The sequence below is a fragment of the Pelodiscus sinensis genome, chromosome 12, assembly GCF_049634645.1.
Source record: "Pelodiscus sinensis isolate JC-2024 chromosome 12, ASM4963464v1, whole genome shotgun sequence".
NCBI classification, from domain to species: Eukaryota; Metazoa; Chordata; order Testudines; family Trionychidae; genus Pelodiscus; species Pelodiscus sinensis.
Genome location: NC_134722.1, coordinates 21913682 through 21928743, shown reverse-complemented (window position 1 = coordinate 21928743; position 15062 = coordinate 21913682). Strand labels below are relative to the sequence as shown.

Genomic DNA, 15062 nt, shown 5'->3' with positions numbered 1-15062 from the left:
TCTCCCTCTGCAACTTGTGTATTGTGGACACAACCGTCACACTTTTAGGTTTGTAAAGATTGCAATAGCTGTGGAGAGGCCTAGCAAGGCCTGTTCTTTCTACAGTCACTGCTAACCAATACACTGAGTGATACATTACAGCCTGTGAATATATGATGATGTCAAGGCTGGGAGTGATGATCTGAATATACTCCTAGGCAAAATGAGCGGAAAGATTTTCATTTTGTTTGAAATGTTGCATATTCTCAAATGCATATATCTGCAAATCCCTCTAAAATTGCTCAGAGCATAATACAGTTGCAGGCTGATGCCAGAGGTATTAGCTATTATTGTTGGAAATGAAGGGAAACAGGGATATTGTGTGATATGGGACTTCACAAGACGCAGTGTGGTGATTGCTTCAGAGTACATTTTTAATTTTCCAGTGAAAAAAATCAGAGGTCTTAATAGGTCACACTGTTGCATTGCCATTGGCTGTTATTCACATCTTTATCATACCCCTCTCTACAATGGCAGCAACCCCCTGCCCAATAATTCTCTCACCAGTAAAAGATGATGCTTCTCCCACCTTTTCAATCTACTCTGTCTATTGCTTTTACTCCCTCCATCTCCATTTCCACCTCCTATCCATGCAGTTTCTGTACCCATCCTCTTTTCTTACTCCAACAATTTCTTCCTTTTCTACCTTAACAAATGTCTCTGGCAAACTAAATTTTAACATAACTTGGCACCAAGCTGTGTGTCAACTGTTACCCTGATCACCTTGGTTCAAAGTTATAATCCTTTTTCTCATCCTTCAATTTTTTTGGTCTTTTTAGATCATAAACTCTCTGAGGCAGGGAACACGTTCTTCATGAGCATACTGCGGGTGCTGCTGTTATATAAATACATGCAACAAACGAAAGAACTGAAAATAAAACACATTCTTGCATCTTATTTGCAGGAGCATTAGGAACACTAAGAAGTCCTGCAGGCAGCATCAATAGGTATTCAAAAGAGCATTTCACATATTATTTCATTTCAAGAAAACCACATGAAATATCTTACCAGCAAAGAAAAACTTCATTGCACACCAATTTCTACTCAGAGAAGACATTATTGACAGTGAAACTAAAATAAATGCCTATTTAAATTACAAGGGTTAATCTGAAAAGCAATCAGGAATTCACTAATACTAACCTTTGGGTAGCCTCCAACATCATGCACATCAATTCCAAGTAGATGTCCAAGTCCATGTGGCATAAATATTGCACCCAGATGAACCTTCACCATGTCATCGACATTGCCTTTCAGGATGCCAATTTCAGTCAGCTCCTCCAGATGGACTCTGTCTGCCAGACGGTGCATATCAGGCCAGGCGACCCCTTAGAGAAAAGGAAAATACAGCTGACTTAACTATTTCTAGATATTTTTAAATAAAGCATTCAGAATAACAGAAGAAGCCTATCCAGTGCCCTTCATTTCTTTAAAAACAAAGAAGTAGGTAGAGTATACATTTTAGCATGAAACTATTTCAAATCCATACAAACTGCTAATGGTGATTCAGAAACCTAATGAAATATAATCAAGATGGGAATAAGATATTTTTGCTAAATTGTATGTATTTGCTCATGTCTGTGTAAACATTAATATATTGACAAGTTTTCATAAAGACCATTAACTGATAAAACATAGCTGGTAACTTGAATTGCAGAGCATGAAATCGTAACATAATTATATTTAACTATATTCAGTTCTTTTATGCTGAATATGCCTGGCTAGGACATTTGAAATAGCTGCCACTTTTCTATGTATATTACCAGATTTATAACCTGTCTCTTTCTGGCAAAAACACTCTCCAAAAATTAATGATTCCCTTGTTCTTTTCTCCAGCAAATGGGCTGTGTAAAATTCAAGTCCCCATTATTTACATTAAAGGACCATTATAACTCAATGCTGGTAGCCTAAACATATAGAATCAAGACAATACATATCTATTATTTTGTGTGTTATACAGTATCTGTTGACTAACTGCTGAAAGGGGTCTTTCCCTGCTGTTGGTAACAGAGTATACAATCTTAATTAGTTCACCAAGGGTTTGAGTCACCATCAATAACACAGTGGGAGAACTAAGATAACTAGGGCTAAAGTACAGTAACATTTTCCATGTTCAAATTTGGCATTATTGTACAAAAATCAGCAATTTTTATATCCAGTCTCCCCATTTTAACTTCCATTTGTTTTACCCCAGTGGAACATCCAGTGTTGGAGTCTTTTTAACATTAATGTCATGTCGTAATTACAGTAGGAATTTGTGCTAAATGTTATAAAGTTGCAAAGTGAAAAATAATCCACACCCATAGCAGGGCTCAAATAAAATCCGTACATGTCACGTGTCTCTGGAATAAAGGTCAAGAGCAGGATGAGCAGCACTCATCCTGCAGTCATTGGAGCTGCTTAACATTGCAAGTGAGCTGAACAAGAACCATTCATCTTCAAGACTTTCCACTAACAGTAATTGATCAGAGGGTCAAGTTAGGTGACGTGCAGATTCGTTTTCAAAATCAGTTATTGGATTAGTCCCACATTGTTAGACTTGTATATATATGTAGGTAAATATGCAATGCCCCTAAGGTAGGGGTGGACAATTTCCAATGTGGGGAGCACTCCAAAAATTTGGAAAGTGGTCATGGGCTGAACTTTTCTATGATGGGGATGTGAGTTTTGGGATGGAGGCTGGGTGCAGAAGGGAACTTGGGGTAGAGGATTGGGTGCAGGAGGGGATGTAGGGTCTGAGAGGGAGTTAGGATCTGGCACAGGGGACTGGGATGCAAGGTCTGGGAAGGGTTCTGAGTACAGGAGAGGATTCTGACCTGAGGGAGGAGTGTAAGGACTGGGAGGGAGTTTGGATGCAGGAGAGGATTGTGACCTGGAGCAGGAGTGCCGAGGGAGGATGCAAAGGAGGTGCAGGAGGAGGTTTTGACTTAGGGAAGGGAGCTGGGGTGTGAGATGGGGTAGAGTGCCATGTGCAGGCTGTGACCAGGAGGCACTTGCCATAGGCGGCCCTCAGCTGGACTTTCGAACAGGTTCCCTGTCCATTGCGGTCACACATGTTGTTCAAAGTATCCAGCTGTGGAGCCCAGTGTCTGTCTCTCTGCGTCCCTTGAGGGGAAGGGTTTCCGTGCACTGGACACATCTGCAAGCACTGCTTCTGCAGCTCCAATTGGCTGGTTTCTGGCCAAAGGGAGCTGTGAGGACTGTGCTGGGGATGGGGGCAGCGCATGGAGACTCCCCTCTCCCCAAAGTGTGCACCACGCTGTGCCACCCAGCACCTGGCTGCTTTGAGTGGTGTGTAGAGTTGCAACAGCCAGGGAGCCTGCCTGAGAGTTCCACTGTGCCATGGTGGTCCAGATTAAAATATTTCAGGGGCTGGAGCTGGTTTTGCCCACCCCTGGCCTAAGGCAGTATCGTATGAAAAAAAGAGTGGTTGAGACCCTGAAAAGGAGGCTGCTCCAGTGCTCAAATATCACTACTTGAAATAGACTAAGCACCTAGTAGATATGAAAAAAATGTCAGAAAAACAGCTTTTAAACAGAAAAGAAAAGAAACTTTGATTGTTAATATCAGAAATAAAAAGACATTGTTCTGTTCACTGAAATTTTCTGGCACATCTGCGATTACAAGTTTGCTGACTGGCTCTTTTGGATATCTTTAACTTAGACTAAACCCTGTAACTTTAACATCAAACTTCTGTTATTAGAAAAAGTCTGCATGGAGATGAGATTTTATAGCAATAACAATATAACATACAGAATATGTATTTTTCAATGTCACCAATTCTCCTTTTTGAACATTGCTAATATACAATCACGGATATTTCATTTAGGACCATATTCAGTGCAGCTGAAGTGGTGTAACTGAGGTCAGCATTTGGTCATCGAATAAAATGGAAAGCTCTGAATAACTTAGTTTCAATTAATTTAAAATGAGCCCTCTCCAAGCTTTAATAGTGTCTGGCATTTGTAGCGTATTAGAGAATAATGGCTCCAAGTTAAGAGCCAGACTTCATGTAAACAAGAAAGGTGCAAGCTTCCTTTTACAACTGTGCAGAATATAATGCTCCTTAATCCTGACTCAACAACTTTTTGCCTTGATTTAGCAGAGAGAATCAATTATACCAAACTGTGGGTGCATTTTGGAGATGTGGAGAAGCATCCACATAATCAAAATAATCATGTGAAAATTACACAAAGTTCTAGAGCTAATAAGAGGCATTAGGAGACATTTTCCAACTATAAATTAAATCTACTAAAATATATAGTGAACCATTATAATGTTCAAATGTATCAGAGCTCCAGTTCTGAATGATTCTTAACTTTAGAAAAGTTAAAATTGGATGGAATTAGAAGGTTGGGCCTATTACAATGTTTAGAGGAGAGAGTAAAAAAGGAAACATGAAATCTTCAGTGTTCTGATAAATTTTATTAGTTGAGTCACAGGAGAGAAGCACTTCAGCTCCAGTTTTCTGAATCACACTCTTGTAGCTGTAAATAGCTCTGGCAACACACTGACTATAGGGAAATTAAGGACTGCTTAAGAGACTCTTTTAAATGATTAATGTATCATTCTGCAAGCAGGCAAAATACAATGGATATTTTTAAATAAAAAATAAACAAAGGATGTGAAATGCATAGACAACTTATATTTGCTATTCCATTGTCTTTATGTTTCATTTCATGTAGTTCTCTTAAAAGGGTGTTTGTATTTTGAACAAGTCAGGTGTCTTGTTTGCTCTGTGTTCAAATGATTCAAATTCTATATGGTAAAAATATTTCACCTGCAGATTACTTTATTTGGTTAAATGTATATGTTCTAGGATACAGGACAATTTTAAGACTTTTGTTAACCTACAGGACAGTAGAATGCAATTGTGCATTATTGGTGTGGTAAGAACAAACACTAGCAATTTTAAGCCAACTGGAGAGATATTGAACTAAGTAGAATGAACTTGCCGCTCTTCGAGTAAAAAATGCTGAAGTCATAGTCTTGCTAGATATGAACTGATTGTCATGCTGGATATAAGCTTGGATGACATGGTGCAAAATTCTTTTTTTAAATAGCAAATTGACAAAGCTTTTCCAGTTATAAACTTTTCATCAAACTTTTCCTAACTGATAACTGTAAGAAAGCTTCAAAACATAATTTTGCTATGAGAAACAAGCAATTCAGAGTAATCTGAGATGTTTAAAAATTTTGAGCAATCTTCTCAAGACAGAAGGTTGGCATGCTAACAAGCAGAAAAGACAGAAATCTGTATTAAATACACACATTTTTCACAGAGTATATTATAAATATAAAACATACATTCTTAAAGTTTAATTTTAGACTGTGTTGAGAGCAAAGTCTGCAGTTATATCTGAGCTATCAAAATATAATCATGTTTCTTTACAATATGCTGACATACAAATTTGCTCTGAGCTAACCATCATGTGCCAGCAAGATTCTAAATGAACTAGGACCCATGGCTTTTACGAAAGTCCCCAATTTTGATGCTTTGCTCTCCTGAAACATGTTGATAATGGGAAATATGGAAAGGTTAAAAATTAAAAAAAGAAAAGAAAAAAAGAAAAGAAATACTGTAGTCAAGGTTCACCATGGAAAGCTGACAGCAAAATCTTGTAAATAAGCACTTTTCAAATTAGTATCTCAACAATTTGGATGAAACCAAAGGGAGTGTAAAAGCAAAGATGCATGCATCAATTTTGTTCTAGCTGACAAAGCATTATTTACATGTATTATTGCAAATGTAATCATAACAGCTGATTGTTCTTTAATATCATTTTTTTTAGCCCTCTTAAATGTTTGGCTGTATTATTCAAGTTCTTTATTTATAAGTTACTGAGAAGTTTAGAACGGTTGCCAAAATGTTACTTTTTTAATGTAGAAAGGTGAATTCATTTATCATATTTAAACCAATTTATAAGTTGGTTATACTGCACTGACAGATCAGGTTTAGACAGCTAGATTGAAGCGCCCTTGGACTTTGGAAGTTAGTACCAAGAGAAGTCTGCACTCAGGAAAATCTGCTGATGATGTGTCTGCTCTATTCTTAATTCACTGCCAAATGAGATACTGTGTAATACAGGTCAGTGAACCAATGACTGAGCTCACACTAAGGTCTAGTTACCAAGGCTCATCAAGTTTTGATCGGTTAGTTGCCATGTAGCATGGTCTGGGGCAAGAGGCCAGGGAAAAAAACACCTTTTACAGTGACATATGCAATGGAAATATTAAAGGCTTTAAATATATGTTCTGAGATGTATCACAATGACCAGGCTCTTGGGCAATTCAGATAACGGAATGTGGCAGTACGTGGATCAAGTATAAAAAAAAAAATAGTACCAGAGTTTCTTAATCTATAGAGAAAGCTACTAAGTTAAATGTACTATTATTTTATAGTTTATTATACACATGACATAATGTGCTTAAAAATGGCACAATCAATAAATTTAGCATACTTTTACAAATACACACACAGTTACCTTAATGGGGTATCAAATGTGAAGTCCCTCTGGGTGTTCACTTAAACCAAGATTTTAGTGATACAGAAAGGCGAAGAGTAAGTTCAATGAAGATGAGAATTAGACACAATCTTTTAATTTAATTAGATGTACTGTAATTTTGTAACTGACATTCTTAAAAGGCAGGATAATCCCATTATTCATTTAAACAGCTATTTGCATTAATATCAAGGAAAGAAAAGGTTTTATAGTTGTTCATAAACTGCTGTTATCCCAATAATCTTGTTATCCAAGTAATCTGAGGTTATTTACTTACATTTTATTATAAATTGTACTAGAATATAAAACAACAGTGTACAACAACACTTTGAGATTACTGAATTTCTCAGCCACTTCTGTACAGAGGCTGTTCTCAAAAGGTCTTACACAGTAATTTTTTGGCTGCTAGTTAAGGTAATTTGTGGTTATAATTGTGACAATGATTAAACCACAAGTGATTTAGCAGGGATTTTGTCAGTACAGATGTCACAATACTTATAAAAATACTGTACAAGGTTATACTCTATTTCTCCAAAAACTGTGTTAAGGTTAGGTTATACTGAATTTCTGAGTGTCTGCAAACAAGGGCAAAAGGTCCAACATCCCCTGGTAGTGCCACTAAAATGCAGACGAACTATGCAATCCTTGTCTCAGTCAGTAAACCACAGGAACATGTTAAGGTTGGCTAGACAGTAAGAAACAGACATAAAACACAAAGGTCCCTAAAATTCTAGGCAAACAGCATGTAAAACGTTTAGACAGAATACTGATTTTTTTTCTTTGTTTTGTTGAAAAAATAGCTAAATTTGAGATTTTCAAAGCTTTTTCCTTGCACAGCAGATAATTTGTTTTCAGTTTTCTAGATTTGGTTCTCAAATAGCATGACCAGGCAAATGTCCCTTGAACATCAATTTTGTAATTGCCACAGAGGGGTAGCCATGTTAATCTAGATCTGCAAAAGCGACAAGGAGTCCTGTGGCACCTTATAGACTAACAGATGTATGCATCTGATGAAGTCGGTCTTTGCCCATGAAAGCTTATGCTCCAATACATCTGTTAGTCTATAAGGTGCCACAGGACTCCTTATCAATTTTGTAATAATCTTTATTATAAATAGCATTGTCCTGTTGTTGTCATTGTGGTTTAGAAGTATCTTGGTACCTTGACACACATTGAAAATCAGCAAAATATACGGCTTATAATAGAAGAAGTAACTGACAGTTCTCTCATAGATACCTTAATGTGGTATCAAATGTGAAGTCTCACACATCAATGGAAATTACAATGTGCAACACATGAGAATTAATTTAATACTAGACTGGATGGAAAACTGCAGATCAGAGACCTTGAAAAGGTTAATTCTCCCACAATGATAATATCTAAAACTCGCATTTGCAGTGTCACCACTACAGCAAGTAAGATGTAACGGGGAAGTAATTTTACAAATTTAAAAATGGAAATGTCAAAACTATATTAAATAAGGAGAAATTGAATTGAACAAAAGATACAATGTAAACTCAACCCCTAATCCTTAAATGTTTCATTTAAAGATGTCAACAGTGCTATTGAGGTTTACGAGAATAGTCACATACTTAATGTTAAGCACATGCATAAATCTTTACAGAATTAGGGTCTAATGCTGCAAGTTGTTCTTGTATTACTGCATTACATTCACTGTAGGTCTGGCATACACTACAATTCCAATTGTTCTGAGATCTCTATAATACCTAAATGGGGAGAATTAGGACACAATGGCAACCTTCTCTCAGAAGTGCCTTGTTTGAGAATACTCAGTGCTATTTTTGCATCTCTAATGTTTCAGTGGTCACACTGCATGGGTAAATGCTGTGCATTAGTCTACAACTGAAAAGAACAGTTCCCCGGGGGTTCACAGTGAAAGACACACAGTCTGAAATCTTGTATCTAGGGAGAAAAGGATGATCCTACATTGCAACAGACTGTTTCTTGATTTGAAAGACTTTCTGAATATGACAGAGAATAATGCCCTTGTCTTTCATCTCCTACTGTTAGGTAATGCTAACACTGGGCAGTTAATCTGTATGGTTAACAGTGATTCTCACCCCAACATGACAGAATGCACATGCATTGCTGTAGTTCAGACTTTTGTAATAATTTAAAGTTTTCCATTAATCAATTAACATTGCTTGTTGTTCATATTAGAACTTCGTCTGCCTCCCATTTTCCAGTCCCCCTGGGGAATGGCCATACTTCATTTAGCAAACAATGTATGTTGATGAATTCTGATTTATGTTACAATGGCAAGCCACAATGCCTCTTCTGGGCCATGCACACAAAACTAGCATTTAAACAGAACACAACTTATTTATGAACAAAGAAATAATGTCATCCTATCAGTAGGAAAATACTATAGGCATAATTCAATAGAGAATGAACTATTAATTGCTGCAATATTACATATCAACAAGAGTTAGATTCTTTCCAACTGTTTTAACACAACAGCACATCCTTAATTGAAAGGGAAAAGTATATAGCCATCTCATCCGTTGGGATTCATTAAATATCAAGGACTTGCAACAGCATTACGAAAGCACTTATTCTTCAGGGGAATCAATATGAAATAACATAAGTTATTAACGCTCCATGCCTAAGAAATATTGCCATGCTTTAGCTATCACAGGAGATTAAAAATGTTTTGTAGTAGTTTGCATGAAAATAAGAAAACCTGGACAGAAATAATTCTGTAATACAAATAGGGAAGAAGCAAATATGAAATAACCTCCTGTCTTCCCCCCCATCCCTCTCTATAATGCTGTTGTCAAAAAGTCCAATTTAGACCATAACAAAACTGTATTAATTCCTCAAAAATCTATTCAAATGGTTGTCCTTAAAAAGCAAAACTGACAGCCAATATGTGCTTATAACTCAATATAATATTGGACTACACAAAAAAATCAATGTATTTAAAATGGAAAAACATGTACTGAATTTCCAAGAGAAACATATTTTAGTAAATGTATTGCGTAGTCAACAGCATTTACAAATGAGATAGTAGTTCTTTTTTAATGGGATAGTTACAATGATATTTTCATGTGTTTTATATTTTTTTTCTTTCTAGTAGAACACAAAGGAGAAAAGACATTTTAAACAGCACAAGAAACCAAACGATACAGAAATAAACCTTAGTTCTTGTGAGATATGGAAATGTTATGCTTCAAAATAAGTGTTTAATAAGTAATCTGTGACTTTGCAATTTCTGAAATGCCATATGTTCCTGACTGTAAGTGTGCTCCATTTAATAACATGGAGAACAAGTCATCAGTAATACAATATCCTATGTCAAATTTTATACCTATTAGTGCTTTTAAAGATTCTTAAAATTATTTGAACTATTTCACGTCCAGATCTTATACCACCTAAAGTTTCCCAACAATCTTCCCCATTCTGTTCCTTTTAGAACACACTTAAATAGCAAAAACAGAGCAGAAAAAACTGCACTTTTGAATTTTTCAAGTTGATTCTTGTATAAAAGCATTCTCTATATTTTATTGTATATAACAGGGGTCACTCAGGACAGTAGCTCTTGTCCTATGAACACGTCCTCCATAAATCTGTGTGTTTAACCATTCAGACACAAACCCTTTTCAGGGGCTACATTTACACTGTAGCTTTTTGCTGGCAGAGAGTATGCTTTTTTGAGGCATAAGGATCTTGCGCAAAAGGTTTTTTTTGCGCAAAACAGACCTGTCTACACTGCTTGTTTTTGCGCAAAAAGCATTGCCAGAGAATATGCAAATGACAGCACGGCAAATGCTAATGAGCACTTGATTAGCATACTCTCTCTACTGGCAAAAGGCTGCAGTGTAGACATAGCCAAGGATACACATCACTTACCCCTACATTCTGTTGTCTAAAGGAATCGAGATTACACCCTCTATAATCATATCACAGTTCTTCTCAGCCTCCAAAAGCATTAGGACTTAAATTCTGAATCATTCACCATCAGTGTGGCACTGTTAGAGGCAGTATGTTCAGCTTATAGGATTTCTTTTGGTAATTTGTTCTTGTAAATGGTATTGCCTAGAAGAATCCAAATGCAGGAGACAAGCTAGGTGTGACTTTCCTCTGAAGCAGAAGGCTGAGTTCTTCAGTCATTGTTCAACTGCTCTCTTGAAACCAAAATCTGTTCTTGATGTGACATTGAGTGATTTGTGAAGGAGCAAACTGAGCTCCACTTTTTTAGGCATGTTATAGATACACGCCACTGAAATTGCCACCATTTGAGACTGCCCTGAAATATCTGCCATGTCATAAGACAGGGGTGGGTAAACTCCAGCCCATGTGCCAGATCTGGTCCGCAGGGTTAGTTCCTCGTGGTCCCCCACCTCTATATTTACTTGCATCTCTGCAAGTATTGGGGGAATCACAGCTCTGATTGGTTGTGTATAGCTGTTCGTAGCCAACGGAATCAAGACAACAGCAATCTGCAGCCAATGAGATTAGTGATCCCCTGATACCTGTGGAGGGGCAGGTAAATATAGTAGTGATGGCCCACTAAGGACTAACTCTGGCAGGCCACCATTTTTTTATTGTTCCCCCTGTCATAAGACAATATACAACCCTATCCATTACACAGAATGTTGAGTTGAAGGGGCCCAAACGTATGTTTTTCTGCAAAGATCATAAATATTGAATTAGACCATCTAAAAGGTTTACTTCTGTCTAAGTAGTGACTGACTACTCTCTTGATAGCCATGCTATCAACAGTCAAGTTTACTAAGTAAGCTTCCCACCCTATGCCAGAGACAACTGTGTCAATCATTATCTGAGGTGCTGGGTGTGAGAAGAGTATTTTCTTGACTACATTCACCAATATTGTCCGTCATAGGAAAGATGGAACTTGCAAGGAGAGGATTTTGCCAGCTCCATTGGGGGATGTAGCAGGGACATGGGGTTAATTTTTTGAAAAGGAGAACATAGGGCTCCAGGGATACACCAACACCGCAAAATGCCAATGCCAACTCTGAGAAGTTCTGTGGCTACAGGACTCCTATATGCAACTCTATAAATGCAAGGTCATTAAGGACAATAGCTTTCACATTTCATATATGCTAGCTTGGTGAACAACTTTTGTGCATATCTGGAACAATTTTGCATATTTTATTGAAACAAACAACATAAATCAACAAGTATGCCCAGCTGCCCAACTAATGTCTGACTGCAATTTCAGTTCAGTGGGGATTTGAGATGCAAGCTTGTTAAATCATATAAATGTAGAGATAGGGAATTGAATGGCTGCCAAATTGGCCTTTGCTGTTGCTGGGAACTGTTGACTAGAGAAAGAGGAATTTAGAATAGTGGACCTTAGTGATAGAGATTTTTAATTCGCTTCATATAATAAAGCATATAACTGGAAAATGAAATAAAGAGCTACTGAACAAAACAGAGTAGTCATTTTTGAAATGGTCCATAACTTTAAAAATAACACTTGGAATTGATCATCTCTCAACAGAACAATGGAAGGTGAACTGTATATTGTTTATTACTGAGAACATTAATCCCAAGTAGTTTCAAGGACCTAAGTTTGAATGTAGAAAATAAGTTTCCATCTATCAACCTGGCATCTAAAGCAATGTTACATTTAAAAGATATAATGTCACCAATACTATGTTTTCAAGAATTGGAAGTTAGCTTGTAGATACGTATTTATTAACATCTTCCAAATACTCATTATAATGACCAAGTAAATAACTTTACAAGTTACCTGAAAGGATAGCACAGCAATACTATTTGTTGTCATAATCTTACTAGATTTACCAGTGTTGCTCGGGTCCTTCAGGGAAGGAGGCTAGGGATGCAGGAGTCAGAGCAGAGGGCTAGGTGTGGGAGGCTCAGGGCAGGGAGTGAGGGGTGCAGGAGTCAGGGCAGGGGTTTAGGTATACGAGGGTCAGAGCAGGGTGTGGGGGTGCAAGAATCAGGGCAGCAGGCTGGAAGGTGTGCAGGGCTCAGGGCAGGGGGGCTGGATGGGGAGGATCAGGGCAGGAGGTGAGGGTGTAGAAATAAGGAAGGTGGGTCAGGAGTCAGGGTGGAGGCCAGGAGGTGTGTCAGGGAGATCAGGTTAACAGGTGGGGTGGAGAAGTCAGGGTAGGGAGTGGGGTTCAGGACATGCATGGTAGCGTTCTCTGAGATGTTTTCAGAACAGCAGGGTATCTATATGTGGAGGAAACAATGGTGTAGGGAGCAGGGTTAAGATTTATTAGGAACTGGAGAAGCTTTGGGGAGAAAAGGGGAGCCTACACAGAAAGGATGGACCCAGACTGCTGGCACTTAACATTTAAAATGGCTGTACAACAGTTTTTAAACTAGGGGCTGGGGGAAAGCTGGCAGGTGCGGAAAAGCATGTGGTTCATACAGACTTAAGGGGAGGATCTACTAATGGAGATTCTTTATGTCCTAGTAAGGAGGAGAAGATGGATGATAAAATACAGGTAGGATTGGATCAGAAACATTCAAATGAAAAAAAGGCCCATTCAATCACATGATGTAAGAGCAGATAGCTAAAAAGTGACAAGCTCTTAAAATGCTAGAAGTCAAAATAATAAGATGGGTGAATTAGAATACCTCATTTTATTTAAAAGGTTGTTAAAAGGAGGAAGAAGAAGAAAAATATTCTCCTTAACCTCTAATGATAGGACAAGAAGCAATGGGTTTAAATTGTAGCAACAGACATTTAGGTTGGACATTAGGCAAAACTTCCTAAATATCAGGGTGATTAACCACTGGAATAAATTGCCTAAGGAGGTTGTGGAATCTCCATCACTGGAGATTTTTAAGAGTAGATTAGACAAACACCCGACAGGGATGGTCTAGATCTCAGGTGGGCAATAATTTTTGATGAGGGGGCACTCCAAGAATTTGGTAAGTGATCAATAGCCGCACTTTACCATGATATTCTGGATATACCATGGAGATGCAGGGTCAGGGTCAGAGGCTGGGTGCAGAAGGGAACTTGGGGTAAGGGATTGGAGTGCAGGAGGGAGTGTGGGATATACGAGGGAGCTTAGGTAAAAGAGTGGGTTGTGACCTGGAGCAAAGGACTGGGGTGCAGGAGCAAATGCAGGGGTTTGGGTTGTGACCTGGGGTAGGAGATTGGAATATAGAGTCTGGGAGGGAGGATGGGTGCAGAAGGTGGGCAGAGGATTTGAGTTATGAGAGGTAGGAGGGCAGAGGATTGGGGTCTGAGAGTGGCTGGGATGCCAGAGGCAGGCTCTGGTTGAGAAATACTTACCTGAGCTTCTCCTAGCCACCATCCCATCAGGTTCTTTGTCTTTCATGCCCCGGCAGTAGGGTTGCCAGGTGTCTGGTATTCACTCAGACAGTCCGGTATTCTTGGCTCCTGTCTGGTAAAAAATTCAGAGAATACTGGACACCTAAACTGTCCGGTATTTTCTGAATTTTTCCCCAGCCAGGATGTGAAAATGCTGGGCACCTGGCAACCCTACAAACACTCAGCACCTGGCTGCCTGTCCCCCCCGAGCCCCTCCCCCCGGCTCCCAACATCCCTAGCCCCCCGACCCTAGCCCCCATGCTTACCTGGTTCCTCAAGGCTGCCGGCACAAAATGGCTACTGGCCAAAAGACCTAGGGCAGTGGTTCCCAAACTTTTTGGCATCATGCCCCCTTTTTGATTTTTGAAAACCCCCCAACCCCCTCAACAGCAAAGCTTGTTGAGAAAAAAAAAAAAGGAACTGACCAGGGCAGTAAAACTTGATGGGGGAGGGGAGGATGGGTTGCCCTGGAATTTCTTCACGCCCCCCCTAGTTTGGGAACCCATGACATAGGGGAGGAGTAACGTTAGTTCGAACCAAGGGGTTTGGTTCAAACTAATGCATCCCGGCGCACACTTCCTGGTTTGAAATAGTTGTGATTCGAACTAGCATGCTGGCGAGATCATGCTAATGAAGCGTGGGGTATTTAAATCCCCTCGTCATTAGCAATTTCGAATGCCTGCATTTGCATCCCTAGTTCGAACTAGGGTGCAAGTTCAGACATACCCATAGAGAGTAACAATGGAAAATGGAGATAGACGTGGAATGAAAAAGGACTTTTGGGAGGCAAAAAAAGGCTGACCAAAATGTGCTGGAGCCTGACTATATTTAAAGCCCCTTGAACTGATAAGGTTTTTTTGCTTCTTGTTTCCTAATAGGTAGAACTATACTGCTTTTTTAGACTGAGAGAAGACCATTGCTGTTCATTTCAAAATGGTATAAAGCTCACCCTGGTTTCTGAACATTTTCATTCCTTTGCTATGATTCTACAAAACTATTCGATCAAACTGTAGTCAACATAGAGTTTTTACTGGAACTGGTCAAAACAATTTTAACAGAAGTTCCGTTGGTAAAAATGGCCTTTTATATTGAAAAAAAAATTATTTTTTGTGAAAAGTCCTTGAAAAACAAAGTCATGTCTCCCATTCACCCACATCTTCTCTCCCTTAAGTATGATTGGGCAAACGAAAACTTTCAGTAACAATTTAAATAATGTT

At 38.6% G+C, this 15062-nt stretch overlaps 1 protein-coding gene across 1 annotated transcript in view; it reads right to left on the bottom strand.

Moving 5' to 3' along the window:
• PEPD (peptidase D) overlaps positions 1-15062 on the bottom strand; it is a 257662-nt gene that overhangs the window by 24535 nt on the left and 218065 nt on the right. Inside the window, exon 13 of the mRNA XM_075940101.1 lies at positions 1180-1364. Coding sequence (XP_075796216.1) covers positions 1180-1364 — 185 coding nt within the window. The remainder of the gene's footprint in view (positions 1-1179; positions 1365-15062) is intronic.